The 12672-nt window shown below is 58.1% G+C and overlaps 1 protein-coding gene across 1 annotated transcript; it reads right to left on the bottom strand.

Moving 5' to 3' along the window:
• Positions 1 to 1541: 1541 nt before the first annotated feature.
• On the bottom strand, positions 1542 to 6922 carry THAP7 (THAP domain containing 7). Its single transcript, XM_075915155.1, has 5 exons — positions 6767 to 6922; positions 5979 to 6058; positions 3931 to 4086; positions 2753 to 2890; positions 1542 to 2401 (listed from the first exon to the last, which is right to left on the bottom strand). Exons 2-5 carry the CDS (start codon positions 6056 to 6058, stop codon positions 1786 to 1788), a joined length of 990 nt encoding a protein of 329 aa, XP_075771270.1. The 5' UTR covers positions 6767 to 6922; the 3' UTR covers positions 1542 to 1785.
• Between the last annotated feature and the right edge of the window lie 5750 nt (positions 6923 to 12672).

Genomic DNA, 12672 nt, shown 5'->3' with positions numbered 1-12672 from the left:
CTGCTGGAGGGTGTGGGCCCTATGCAGTATCCATGTGTGTCCCTCCTGCCCCCTGCTGGAGAGGATGGGTCCTACACAGTGTGCAGGTGTGTCGCTCCTGCCCCCTGCTGGAGGGGCTGAGACCTATGCAGTGTGCGTGTCCCTCCTGCGTGTCTGAGGGAGTGGGAGGATGGGAGGTCGGAGGGAGTCGGAGGACAGGAAGTCTGAGGGAGTGGGAGGACAGGAGGTCGGAAGGAGTCGGAGGACAGGAAGTCTGAGGGAGTAGGAGGACGGGAGGTCGGAAGGAGTCGGAGGACAGGAAGTCTGAGGGAGTGGGAGGATGGGAGGTCGGAAGGAGTCGGAGGACAGGAAGTCTGAGGGAGTGGGAGGACGGGAGGTCGGAAGGAGTCGGAGGACAGGAAGTCTGAGGGAGTGGGAGGACGGGAGGTCGGAAGGAGTCGGAGGACGGGAGGTCGGAAGGAGTCGGAGGACGGGAAGTCTGAGGGAGTGGGAGGACGGGAGGTTGGAAGGAGTCGGAGGACGGGAGGTCGGAAGGAGTCGGAGGACAGGAAGTCTGAGGGAGTAGGAGGATGGGAGGTCGGAAGGAGTCGGAGGACGGGAGGTCGGAAGGAGTCGGAGGACAAGAAGTCTGAGGGAGTGGGAGGACGGGAGGTCGGAAGGAGTCGGAGGACGGGAGGTCGGAAGGAGTCGGAGGACAGGAAGTCTGAGGGAGTGGGAGGACGGGAGGTTGGAAGGAGTCGGAGGACAGGCGTTCTCCCTGTGACGTCCTGCTGCGAGGGCAGCAGCCAAATGGAGCTATTTTGACTTCACCTACGCAATTGACGGGGCTGAAGTTGCTTCTGACGTTGGCCCTGCTAATCAGACGGGCCCCCAAGTGCCGCAGGTGGCCGATGGTTTGGGCGGGGAAGCCAGCAGTCCCGCACCTCAGCTCTTTCCAAAGCGCTGTGGCTTCCTTCCTCCCAAGAGCCGCCCTGCACAGGCAGCCCTGTGCCACGGAGCCCTCGGCTGCAGCACTATCTGGGCACTCGCTGGGCCGGGGCGACAGAGGACACGTCAGCATTTGGGATGTTTCTTAACCCCTCCCCCTGCCTCTCCCGGGTTACTGAAACTGAGGGTGGGCTGGTGGGGGGAATCTGCCCCCCATTCCAACAGGCCGCAGCGGTGATGTCAGGCTCAAGGGGAAGGGCCACAGGGCCCAGGGCCATGAAAACAGCCAGCTGGCAGGGGCCTGCCCGCAGCTCTATGCCAGCGACGATGCAGGGCTCTGTGGACAGCAGCCCTGCTGGGAAACAGAAACTCCAGGTGCCCTGTTCAAACCAGCCCTGGGGGAGGAAGGAGTCACAGGCAGAGCATAGGGGTACCGGGGGGCTAGAGCTAATGGCAACCTCAGATCATGGCAGTGCCCACCCTGCGACCGCCCCACAGCTCCCCCAGGAAATGGGCATTCACACCGGGGCAGTGCCCACCCTGGCATTACCCTGCAGCAGCCTGCCAGCCCCACTCGCCCCACGGGCTGTGCCCACACAGGGACAATCACCCCCTTACAAAACAAGCCCTTTATTTACAACTCCCACCGATGCACGGCCTGGCGGGGGGGAAAGGTCGGGTGGGGGTGCGTGTGTTCATTGTTCGCATCTGCAGCCTGGCGGTGCCGCCTGTCGTGGGTGGGGGGCGAGCTCAGGTGGGCCTGCGAAGAGGCCTGAGTCCCATGCAGTACTGGGGGCGGAGCAAAGCCCCCTTCCCCCACGCACACGCGCCCCCTCCGCGCCGTCCCGGGCAGGGGGCTCACTCCAGCTCCCGCAGCAGCTGCAGCTCGAAGACCTGGAGATGTTCCTTGATCTGGCGCCGCGCGTCGGGGGCCGCCCGCCGCTCCCGCTGCAGCTCGCAGATGCGCAGGCGCAGGCGCTGCTCCCGCCGCTTGCAGGCCTGCAGCTGGCGCTGGACCCGGTCCAGGGCCTCCAGCGCCGCCTCCGCCCGCCGCTTCCACAGCAGGGCGCTGCCCACCTGGTAGCTGTGCTCGCTCTGGATGTAGGCGCCGGCCGGGGGCGGCAGGCGTAGCATGTAGAAGGAGGGGGAGACGGGGCGGGGCGGATCCGGGGCGGGTGGGGCGGGGGCCTCAGCCTCTGAGGGGGCGTCTGTCTCTGGGAGCGCCGGCGTGGCCGCAGCCGCCTCCTGCCCCGTGGCCACGGCCGGGTGCTCCAGGAGAATGTCCGACAAGCTGGCCAGGATTACGTCATCCTGATCCTCCAGCTCCGCCCCCTGGGGGAGGGGCCCAGGCAGGCTGCAGTGCTCGGTGGTGGGGGCAGCCGCGGGCGTGGCCGGCTCCGACTCCGCCTCCTCCGGGAAGCACGAGACATCCATGTTGGCCGGGGCATCCTGCTCTCCTTGGCTTGGATTTCGCCTGTGGGGAGAGGAACAGACGCATGGTGGCCAGGGTCCGTCCCACAATGCACTGCGGGGCCGCACCCCAACCCCCGCATCCAGAACAGGAGTAGCACCAGCCCCTCCACCTACACAATGACCTCGCCGTCTAGATAACTCCACCCCCAACCTCGCCTGGGGTCAACGGATGGGGAACCCCAGGGCTCCCAACCCCAGGGCTGCCCCACGCGCCGCAGACCCTGCCCCCCAGATCTGATCTCCAATGCACACAGCCCAGCAAAGCCAGCCCCAGCTCCTCACCCAGCTCCCGCTCTGTGGCTCTGCCTTGCAAAAAACACAACCCAGCCCTGCAGACCCGGCGGGCACTCACCTCCACCTCCGCCAGGCCCGGGCAGCCTTGGCGTCACCCCCCTTCTGCCCAGGGGGCCTCACCTTCGCCGCCCAGCGCGCCCTGGAGAAGGACTCGAAGACGGTGGGGACAGCCCCCTCCTTAAGCCGGTGGTAGCCGCTGCGGAGAAACGTCGGCAGGGCATGAGCCGCCCCCGGCCCAGCTGGCTTGGGGGAGAACCCCGTCACCTGGGAGGCAGCTCACCCGGCCGGGGGCTCTTGGATGGCAGCGCTGCCCCGCTAACTTGACTGGGGGAGGCGGGAGTCTCTGTGCTGGCCTGACCCCACAGCCGGATTCTTTTGCCTTCTCTCGGAAATCCCTTAGTCTCTGAACCAGGCCTGGTTTTATGCAGCAGCTTAAGGCCCCGATCCCGCAATCGGGTCCACGCGGCCAGCCCCTGGGGCTCCACACTCATCCATTTGGAAAGCTGGAAGGGAGCACTAAGATCCTGGCCTCCGTCCAGCCCCGGCCTCAGCTCTTCACCCAACAGGGTGCTATGGAAAGGGCTCGTGGCGCCGGGTCGCGGCACTATCCCAGCAGGGATCGGCGCTGCGAGTCCTTTAAACAGCCACAGCAACCCCGGGCGGCTGTCAGGCAGCACAGGAGTGGGGGGCCAGAAGCCGCGAGCCCTTTGCAAAGCCTTCGGCCCCAGACAACTCCAGGAGGGGGCCAGGCTCTGCCCCTTCCGGGAAGGTGGAGCTGGCCGGTGACCGTGTTGCAAAATTCATTAAGTGGCCCCCCTCTGTGAAAAATTGTTGCCCATCCTTGAGCTAGCCGGTGCTTGGTCCTGCCGTGAGGGCAGGGGACTAGACTTAACCTCGCAAGGTCCCTTCCTGTTCTAGTGTTCTAGGATTCGTTTGGAGGGGTACGTCAGGACTACGGGGAACCGTATGCACCAGTCCATGGTTCCACAGGGCAGATGAAGAGGGCTGTGACCAGGGTCCCACATGGCCCCCCCCCACCCTCCTAGCGGTAGGTAGGCTGGTGCCGCTGTTCTTCTGCGCCTCTCCAGCTGGGATGGCAGGGGCAGCCGCTAGCAGAGTTACGGAGCCCTGGTGAGAAAGCTCTGTCCCCAGGCTAGCTGGGCCCAGCCGGTCTAGCGCCACCCAGCTTTGACGCACAGAGCCGGGCATCCCTGGGTGTCGGCTTGGCCCACCTACCTGATGCCCACCATCTCGAAGCAGCTCTTCTCAAAATGCTTGGAGCAGAAGTAGATGTAGTCAGAAGCTGGGTTCCAGGGGCCCTGGCCGCTTGGGTCTTTGCGCCGACAGTTCTCCAGCCACACGCTGCGCCGCGGGTTTTCCTTCTTGGGCAGCCTGAGGGGAGACAAATGGCACCGCTCAGCTCCTGGAAGAGGCACAGGCCAGAGCAAGGGATCACTTGCCGCAAGGAGGGGTCTATGGGGGGGCAAAGTCAGATGCAAGGACAGCCCCCCCTTGCCAGGAACTTTCAACTGAGACATGCTGATGCCCTAAAAGCCACTGAACCGCCAAAGTCTCCACCAGAGCTGGGATGCAGGACCAGCCAGAATAGATCACACGAAAAGCCCATCTAGCCCAGCATCTGGGCTCTGGCAGAACTCTGGCAGCTGCAGATGAAGAGGTAAGGCACCCCCTAGTGGGCAGTTCTGGAATAACCTGCTGAGAAGGGAAGATTCGTCCTAACTCCTCAGCAATTCCTTGATAATCCCGGGTCTGGACGGTGGTTTTGAAGCAACAAGCTCCGATGACGAATGTCTCTTTGTGGCAGGAAGTCATGCAAGTCGGCTGGGTGAGAAGGTATGTCTTTTCTGTTGGTGTTAAAGGTACTGCCATTCTGCGCACCTGGCTGTCCCCTTACACCAGTGGCCTCCAACCTTTTTAACCACAAGATCACTTTTTCAAGTTCAGTGAAATGTGAAATCTACCTCAAGCCCAAAGACCCTGGCCCCACTTCCTTCCCGCACCTTCTTTGAGGCCCTGCCCCGTTCCGCCCCTTCTCTGAGGCCTCACCCTGCTCACTCCATCCCCCTTCCTTGCTCACTTTCAACAGGCTAGTAGGGGTGCAGGCTCTGGTCTTGGGCCAAGGGGTTTGGAGTGTGGGAAGGGCTCAGGGCTTAGCCCATGGTAGGAGACTGGGGTCCAGGAGGCTGCAAGCTCTGGGAAGGAGTTTGGGTGCAGAGGGACTCATGTTGGGGGCAGGAGGAGGTTCAGGCCTGGGCCAGGGGTTCAGGAAGCAGGCTCGGGCTGTGCACTGTTTAACTGAGATGGCTTCCAGGTGGTGGAGCAGTGGGGTTAAGGCAGCTTACCCCTGGCCTGGCCCTGCTCCACTCCTGAAAGCAGCTGGCACGTACAGCAACGGCTCCATGGTGCCATGTGCTGCCCCTCCTCTACCGGCACTGAGCCCACAGCTTCTACTGTTCCCCATTACTGATCAATGGGGGCTGCAGGGGCGGTGTCTGCAGGCCAGGACAACACGTGGAGACCCCCTGCTCTGCCTCTCTCAGGGGCTGCAGGGACATGCCAGCCACTTCCAGGAGCAGCAATTACCACGGGGATAATGACTCCAGCCACGGCAGGTTTGGCATTTTAAAACTCACTGCCCAAAGAATTAAATGTAAGCGTAAGAGAAAAATGAAAATTATGAAATGCACAGTCCAGTCAGAAACAAAAAATAACCCACTCTGCAAGCAGGAACAGACGTAACAACAACAACAACCCACATATGTGTTGGATTGGGGGATGAGAGTGAAGGACAGTGTGTGTTTCTGAGAATGACAGACACACACACACAGCGTGTGACAGTGATAGAGATTTGCATTGCCAAATCCATCCCCTTCTCTCTGTGTGGAGACAAGGTACAGAAGTGGGTGGAGGAGGGACACCCTGACATCAGTGCCCCCCATCTTTTTGCCCCTCCATCTGCTTGCTCTGCAGGTGTGCCCCCTCCCCCACACCTGCAAAGTAAGCAGGAAGCTCCCAGGGGGGCAGCTCCGAGGCAGAGGACAGGAGCAGCAGGACAGTGGGTGGAGAGGCAACTGAAGCGCCAGCGCTTGAGAGCTTCCCAGGCAAACCAGTCAGGATCCCTTGTCAGAGGCTCTGAGATCTACCGACAGATCCCAACGTTCTGGTTGGTGACCCTGCCTTATACCTTCCCCACGGGGTGGGAGGAAGGGGGGGCTGGAATGGCTGGTTGTGAAGGTAGGTTGCAGGGCCAGGTTACTTCCTACCGATGGAAGGAGATTCCTCGATTGCGGGTCTCGCGGGTGTCCCGGGTGCAGCAGCCGGCAGCAGAGCAGTGACGGGGCATCTGTGAGGAGACAGAGATGGGCGGCCCTGAAAATCACTCAACCCCCCCTCCAGTGGCTCTGTCTCACCCATCTTACCCCTCCATCCAGGGCACCCTCCTGCCAGCCCTACAGCCAGGAGACCCCCCCCCCCCCGGGGATGTTAAGAAGCGTGTGGTTCGTGAATCGTGGAGCCGACAAAAGTGCTGTCGACGACGCGAGACACGGACGAGGCTTCGCAGCCACGCGCCCGGGGCGGAGCCAGGCTGCCAAAAACCGTAAATCGTTTAATCGGCGGCGCGGTGACACCCCCCCCACCAGCCCCCCCAGGACTGGGACCCAGCTGCGCAGGAAGGGGGGGCAGCATGGAGCCCCTGGGCGGGGGCAGCAGGTGCGGGGGGGGGGCGAACTCAGGGGTGGGGGAGGGGCAGGAGGGGAGATCTCAGGGGTGGGGGAGGGGCAGGGGGGCGAACTCAGGGGTGGGGGAGGGGCAGGAGGGGAGATCTCAGGGGTGGGGGAGGGGCAGGAGGGGAGATCTCAGGGGTGGGGGAGGGGCAGGGGGGCTGTTGCCAGGGAGGCCCCGTGGGGGGCGGGGTCGTGACGGGGGCGGTGACGCTGGGACCCCCGGGAATCCCCGCGGGGGGGGGGTTCCCGGGGGTGTGACGTAGCGGTGACGCGTGGAGGCGGTGACGCGGGGGTAGCCCGAGGGGGAGGGGGGATTCCGGTCTCACCTCCCCGCTCCCATCCCTCCACAGCCGCAGCGGCTCCGGGACTGGCGCAGGCGCAGCTCGGCCTCCCGCCGTGTTCTCGCGAGAGCGGGATGGGCGCGCGAGGCTCCCCTCCCACTGCGTCGGCCCGCGACGAGCTCGCGAGAGCGCGGGCGGGGGCGGGGAGCAGGGTGCCCCGGCGGCCAATCGGAGTGCGTCTCGCCCTGGCTGAGCAGCCGGGAGACAGGCCCCGCCCCTCCCCCTCAGCAACTGCCACGGCAGGCCCCGCCCCTCGTCCTCAGAGCCACGCCCCTGCTCCATCACCTGCCACAGATCCCGCCCCTCCTCTCAGAGTCCCGCCCCTCGCCGTCACCTGGCCCAGACCCCGCCCCCTTCCCTCAGGGCCCCGCCCCTTCTCCGTCACCTGGCCCAGATCCCGCCCCCTTCCCTCAGGGCCCCGCCCCTCCCCCTCAGCAACTGCCACGGCAGGCCCCGCCCCTCGTCCTCAGAGCCACGCCCCTGCTCCATCACCTGCCACAGATCCCGCCCCTCCTCTCAGAGTCCCGCCCCTCGCCGTCACCTGGCCCAGACCCCGCCCCCTTCCCTCAGGGCCCCGCCCCTTCTCCGTCACCTGGCCCAGACCCCGCCCCCTTCCCTCAGGGCCCCGCCCCTTCTCCATCACCTGGCCCAGACCCCGCCCCCTTCCCTCAGAGCCCCGCCCCTATTCCCTCCTCTCCCACCTCCAGTGGATCCCCAGTGACCCTTGTCTGGTGACGGGGGAGGGGAGATGACTAATTTAATGTCATATGCAAATTTTCCAGTCTCACTCTTTACCTTTTTGCCCAGGCCATTTCTGAAGCGCGGGAGCAGCCCTGGTGCGGGGCCGATCTCCAGCACAAAGCGTCCACCCAGGAACCAGCCAGGGACCCGTCGGCCTTGGAGGAGGGGCCCTGCCACGGTCCTTCTGAAAGTCCAAGGCTGTGTCTAGACTGGCAAGCTTTTCCGCAAAAACTTACCAGCTGTCTACACTGGCCGCTTGAATTTGCGCAAGAACACTGACGATCTCATGTAAGATTGTCAGTGTTCTTGCGGAAATACGATGCTGCTCCCGGTCGGGCAAAAGCCCTCTTGCGCAACTGCTTTTGTGCAAGAGGGCCAGTGTAGACAACGCGGTATTGTTTTGCGCAAAAAAGCCCCAAATGCGAAAATGGCGATCGAGGCTTTCTTGCGCAAAACCATGTCTAGATTGGCATGGATGCTTTTCCGCAAAAGCATCCGTGCCAATCTAGACGCTCTCTTCCGCAAATGCTTTTAATGGAAAACTTTTCCGTTAAAAGCATTTGCGGAAAATCATGCCAGTCTTGATGTAGCCCAAGTGCATAAGAACGTGGGAATGGCCGCACTGGGTCAGAGTCAGACCCAAGGCCCATCTAGCCCAGGGTCCTGCCTTCTCTCCGTGGCCAAGGCCGGGTGCCCCAAAGGGAACGAACAGAACAGGCAAGAAGAGCCATTCGCTCACCCTTGCCTGCGCGTTTGTTGACTCCCTCAAAGAACTGTAATAGATCGGTGAGGCATGACCGCAATATTGACCCTTCCCCAGCTAATCGTGTTCATTCATGTTCTTTATGACAGTTGGAGCCCCTTTGTCTGGTACCGAAGTCAGGTTCACCCGCCTGCAATTGCCAAGATGACCTCTGGAGCCTTCCTTACAAATCAGTGTTGCAATAGGTTATCTGCCAGGCATGTGATACCGAAGCGGATTGAAGCGACAGGTTATGTACTGCTATTTGTAGTTCACACTTGAGTTCCTTCAGGATTCCTGGCTGGATCCTGTTTGGTCCTGGTGACTTATGCCAACCTAATGTAGCAGCTTTTTCCAAAACCTCGTCTATTGACACCTCAATCTGAGGTGTCACCTAATTGGTGTCACCAATTTGTCACCTAAAAATAAATGGCTCAGGTGTGGGAATCTCCCTCCCATCCCCAACAGTGAAGAAAATTGCAAATTTCACCCCCACAGCTAATGTGGGTCACTGTCCCATGGAGTGGCCCTTGAACCATTTACAGCAAGTGCTAAAAACAAGGGAGCTCTACAGCCTGAGCTGAGTACCAGCTGGGGTTGAGGCTCCTTCACTAAGCTCTAGATGTTCTGAGTTCAAATCTACCCAGCGGTTGTTTGGCAAAGATGTCCTTTAGCCTCATTGCAATAGCCTTGTCTTCTTTGAATGCTTCTTTAGTGACTCAATTCTTTGGTCACCCCACTGATTGTTTGACGCACTCAAAAACATTATTTTTTTTGCCGTTAGTTTTTGTGTCTTTTGCTAGTGGCTCTTCTAATTCTTTTTTGGCCCGCCTCATGCATCTGCCTGTTCTTGACTTGCCAGAGTTTAGGCTCCATTCTGTTTTACTCTGTAGGAAAACACAACAGACAGCCGCCCTGTTCAGGGTCACGGGGCATCAGAAGGGCTTTCAAATTTTTGTTCAGTTACAATCTCAGCCCCTTGTGTTTCAGGGCCAGATGACAGAAGAAGCCAGAAGAGTGTTAGTTGATATGGCACAAGGCCTGTTTCATACATAGATTATTATAGTAGCCTTTAGGGTGGGAACTGGCAAAACTGAGCTGTAGAAAATTCCAGCTTCTGATCTCTCTGCCTGGCGGTCTCTTCTTTCAGAGGTGCGACTCCCAGGTGTTTTTTCCAGGGCTTCCTTCACCTCCTTGTTGTGAAGGCTGTAGATCGTTGAACGCCGGGGCGACAGCCTGTGTTCCCTGGAAGTGGTGAGCTTGTGCAGCCACTCAGAGGAGATTCAAATGCCACCAAGCTGATGAGCAGAGCGCCCACCATTAGGTTTTTGGTTTCTCCTGGTGGTGCACATTTACACTTGCCTCCGTGCACATAAAAATTATTCTGCACATGGATGGAGAAAATCTGTCCAAGGATGGAAAAGATTAGAGGGGAGACTGGCACAGTCTTGTCCAGCCAGGCCTTGCCCTCGCCAAGGCCTCGTGTAGGTGCAGATGGTGGCACCATGGAAGATGGCTGCCACGCTGAGGCAGGAGGCGCAGGCGGAGAAGTGCCGCTGGTGCCAACTGGAGTGCCTATGTCAGTCACACACCTAGTGTGGTTCACAGTCCCATGGAGTGGCACTTTGACCACTCATAGCCAGGGATAAGAACAAGGGAGCGCTACAGCCGAATCTGCCTCATGGTTACACCTACACAGCACTGCCATTGGGGCGTGTGGAAGGCAAAGATGATGGCCAAGGGGGACAGCACAGATCAGTCTAGCACGGCTGGCACCTCACAGAAACCCAGCTGTGGCACCATTCCACCCAGTTCCCTCACTGCCCCGGCTTTGGCAGCGTCGCCAACAACAAATCAAATCCCCTGCTCCCAGCTACCTCCCTTGTTTGCAATTCATTTCATTGTTGTCCTTCGGACGCTGCCTGTCTCCTCACGATCCCCCGGGGCAAGGCCATTAACCATGCCCAGTGGAGCCACTTTGGGCTTCCTTGTTAACAAGCGCCAGTGGAATTTGCTTCAGTTGCCTGCCGCTAACGAGGCATCTGAGGTGTGTGCCCTCCCCTCTGGGGAAGAGTCGTGCGTCTGCCTCTAGACCAGCAGTGGGCAACCCACAGCCTATCGGGATTCTAGGCGTGGCCCGGGAGACGTTTTGTTTACCGTGGCCCAGAGTTGCCAGATTCCAGTAGTTCCCACGTGCGTTGCTTTTTCCCGGCTGGTGTTATGAAAAGGGACACGCGTGTTAAAACAGGGCACACGAAGTTGCACACAACATTGACTGTGAGAGCCGTGTGCTCCCTCTGTGTCCAATCACAGCGCTGCTCCGGTTCCGTTGGCGTGCGCGCACATGCACCCCTGCCAAATGCTAGGCACGCAAGCGCGGTGAGCAAAACTACCCCATCCTAGGAGACCGTCTTGGTTCCAACATTCTTGTGGCCCACGGAGATGGAGGGCCACTCATGTGGCCCGCTCGCTCACCTAGGCTGTGTGAAAGGAAGGTATTGAGGCCTACCCAAAATATGTCAAATGAGCACCAGTTTAACTGTAAGTGTAAAGGAAAGGCAGCATCGTGAGATACAGGAGATAAAAATAAAAACAAAATTTGATTGTGTTAGGCCACAGAAAATTGGGCCTAGAGCGGTTATGCTAAGACAGACCTTGAAAAGTCCAGCAAAGGGTAGTCCCTGAACAAAATTTAAGACATGAGTTGAGCAAGGGCATGAAATAAGCGAACAGCTGCATTTTTGTACTTGCTGAGCTGAACAGCTTGCTTAAGAAACTGATAAGAAAACTCCCTGTCTCCTCGTTGCCTGGTACTTGCTTTCTGTCTTAATAAGAAAGTTGCTAATGTATCAAAGCCACCTTGTATAGTTGGCAAGGTATGCACCCATGCTAGAAGTTTCTAACTAACAAAGGGGGGTGGGTTGCTTAAGTAAATAGTCTATGATGCGACGGAACTGTCTATATAACACCACTTGTTATAGAAATCGGGGGCTGGTTCTTGGTGAGACGGGCTGCTCTCTATTGTCGTGTGCACTCTTCAATAAAGAGCTTTGTGATTAGACCTTGCTGGTGTTGCCTGTCTCTTTGCGGTCAGACAACGAACTGAAGCCGTCTGGGTTAGAAGTCCCCGACAATTGGATGACCAACAATAACCCCGCTTTTAGGGAAGTAAGTAACTCAGACAGCAGTATGCAACGAAGTGCTGATTACCCCAAATGGAGCAGACGAAAGTTTTTGTCAGGGCAGAATGAGACAACAAAAATCTAACGTCAGCAATTGTCAGGCGAGAGGAGGAGTACCAAAATACCAAAACAGGGTATATAAGGTTGGCTGAAACAGACCAAGAACGGACGGGTTGCGAATCCAAAAAGCTAGGTCTGATCAACCAGAGCTCCCTCCCCGGCGCTGAATCTCACTGTCGCACACATAAGCTCCGAAAGGGGAACGAATACCGGTCGTAAGTTGCAACGAAAAATCCAAAGAAAGGAAAAACATAAAGACAAGAATATCTCCTGAATCAAAGCAATGCTTCTCTCTTTCTTAACGTGAGTATTATATATTTGTTAACTCCATAAATTGTTTAAAGGTAAATCAGGAGGGTATATCTGTAAGAAAAGTTGTTATTTCTTGTTTTGTTTAACTGTACTGTTTTTCTACTTTCTCTTTGTATATTATATTGTCTTAAAAGAATCAAATAGTGAATTAATTTAAATGGAAAATTAATTATAAAGTAAATAAAAAAAATAAAAAATCTTTGTTTGACCCTAAAAAGAAGTATTCCTCTGTCTATGGTTTCAAATCCTTTAAAAAAACAAACCCAGTTACCAAAAGGTTGCCCATCGCTGCTCTAGAGTAGGGATGTTAAAGACTAGTTGACTATCCGATAAGCAAATGCTTATCAGATAGTCAGTCGACTAGTCAGCCTCTCCCATCCCCTGGCTGCCTCCATCAGATAGAGGCAGTAAATGGGGGGAAGACAGGGTACTTGAAAGTGGCAGCCCTGCACAGCTGAGCCCTGCCCCAGCTGACCCCGGGTTCTGGGGAAATGCCACACTCGAGTCCGGGATCAGCTGGGGAGTCCCCAGGTGACCCTGGCTCCACGTGGCATTTCAAAGCGGCAGCGCAGCATGGAGCCCGGGGAACTCTGAGTCCCTTGCTGACCATGTTGCGCTGCCGCTTTAAAAGTCACAGGGACTTCCCGCTGGCCCCCGGCTGCACGCGGAGTTCCGCATTCCTCCTTTGAAATGTACAAAAGGGCCCAGCAGCGGCTCTTGTACATTTCAAAGGAGGAATGCGGAAGTGCCTATCAACTAGTCAAGTAGTTGATGGAAATTCCATTGACTACTCGAGTAGTCAATGAACCGCTAGTTAACATTCTTACTCTAGACTCTGCATCACGCCTGGCATC

The sequence above is a fragment of the Pelodiscus sinensis genome, unplaced genomic scaffold (assembly GCF_049634645.1).
Source record: "Pelodiscus sinensis isolate JC-2024 unplaced genomic scaffold, ASM4963464v1 ctg34, whole genome shotgun sequence".
In the NCBI taxonomy this organism is placed as follows: Eukaryota; Metazoa; Chordata; order Testudines; family Trionychidae; genus Pelodiscus; species Pelodiscus sinensis.
The sequence above is the reverse complement of the archived record's forward strand: the minus strand, read 5'-3'. Positions and strand labels throughout refer to the sequence as shown.

Coding starts and splice junctions, on each gene's coding strand:
- THAP7 (XM_075915155.1), bottom strand. CDS start 6,058: ATGCCCCGTCACTGCTCTGCTGCCGGCTGCTGCACCCGGGACACCCGC. Junction 4,087..5,978: donor CGAGGAATCTCCTTCCATCG/GTAGGAAGTAAC, acceptor GTCTCCCCTCAG/GCTGCCCAAGAAGGAAAACC. Junction 2,891..3,930: donor TTCGAGATGGTGGGCATCAG/GTAGGTGGGCCA, acceptor GTTTCTCCGCAG/CGGCTACCACCGGCTTAAGG.